This window comes from Triticum dicoccoides, chromosome 5B (genome assembly GCF_002162155.2).
Source record: "Triticum dicoccoides isolate Atlit2015 ecotype Zavitan chromosome 5B, WEW_v2.0, whole genome shotgun sequence".
In the NCBI taxonomy this organism is placed as follows: Eukaryota; Viridiplantae; Streptophyta; class Magnoliopsida; order Poales; family Poaceae; genus Triticum; species Triticum dicoccoides.
In genome coordinates, this window is record NC_041389.1 from 453,747,621 (window position 1) to 453,749,070 (window position 1,450).

At 54.5% G+C, this 1,450-nt stretch overlaps 1 protein-coding gene across 1 annotated transcript; it reads left to right on the forward strand.

Annotated features, from left to right (window-relative positions):
- Nucleotides 1-41: 41 nt before the first annotated feature.
- On the forward strand, nt 42-1,075 carry LOC119310612 (nuclear transcription factor Y subunit C-6-like). Its single transcript, XM_037586296.1, has one exon. The coding sequence runs from the start codon at nt 166-168 to the stop codon at nt 778-780; it is 615 nt and encodes a 204-aa protein (XP_037442193.1). The 5' UTR covers nt 42-165; the 3' UTR covers nt 781-1,075.
- The last annotated feature ends 375 nt before the right edge of the window (nt 1,076-1,450 follow it).

Genomic DNA, 1,450 nt, shown 5'->3' on the forward strand with positions numbered 1-1,450 from the left:
AATAGCACTAACAAAACCAACATTTCTCCAGAGAAGGGATAATAGTCCAGCACCAACAAGTCCAAACACCAAAGCCAGCTCCAGCTGAAAAGCATCATCCCCTTCCTCCTCCCCAATCCCCAATCCCCTTCCGCTCCCACCCACAACCCTAGCTCCCCCGAATCCATGGACCCAACCAAATCCAGCACCCCACCGCCGGCCCCCGTCCTGGGCGCGCCCGTCGGCTACCCGCCGGGTGCGTACCCTCCTCCGCCGGGCGCCCCCGCGGCCGCCTACCCGCCGCAGCTCTACGCGCCGCCGGGCGCCGCCGCCGCCCAGCAGGCGGCGGCGCAGCAGCAGCAGCAGCAGCTGCAGGTGTTCTGGGCGGAGCAGTACCGCGAGATCGAGGCCACCACCGACTTCAAGAACCACAACCTCCCGCTGGCCCGGATCAAGAAGATCATGAAGGCCGACGAGGACGTGCGCATGATCGCCGCCGAGGCCCCCGTCGTCTTCGCCCGCGCCTGCGAGATGTTCATCCTCGAGCTCACCCACCGCGGCTGGGCGCACGCCGAGGAGAACAAGCGCCGCACGCTCCAGAAGTCCGACATTGCGGCCGCCATCGCGCGCACCGAGGTCTTCGACTTCCTCGTGGACATCGTGCCCCGGGACGACGCCAAGGACGCCGAGGCGGCCGCCGCCGCGGCCATGGCCACGGCGGCGGCCGGGATCCCGCGCCCTGCCGCCGGCGTGCCCGCCACCGACCCGAGTATGGCATACTACTATGTCCCTCAGCAGTAATGTATCATTGCTCTAAACTTGCGCATTTCTAAGCGGAGAATGTGTTGTTGTTCTGTGACTGTCCCTTGATGCTATTGTTGCTGCGGCGTAATAAGATTTATGGGCCTCCCCTGAGCTTATGAATTGAGCTGTTCGGATCTAGTATGTATTATGGTAGGATTGTTGTAATAGGGGAGGCCGTACGATTGCTTCAGTAGTGCATGACTAACTGGCCACCCAGTGTAATCTGATGACTATTATCCGGTGCCTCCCATGGTTACTATGTATTTATGTTCTTTGTTTTCGCCGTGCATTAGTTTTTTGTTGTTCTATGATAGTATTGTGCTGTGATTACTCCATATTATGTTGCAAGGTTCTCCCATGCATGCTTTCAAGCAAGGCTTGTTGTAATTAGGCCTTTGAAGCAATACGGGGAAACTTTGAATAAACTGATTGTAATATTTGACCGACATAGGATCTTGCTTCATATTGGTGTGATAGTAAGATTATTGTGGATAGCTAGTGTTCTCTCATGTTTATTTTCAAGCAAGATTTTGCTATGAAACATTGAAACTCATAATGCTAGAAGTATAGCATCCTGCATGCTTTGTATAATATCGATGACAGGTCTCCAGCTATTTTTCATTTCTTTTTCTTTTTCAGAATTCAGTTGATCAGCTTTGCAACCAAC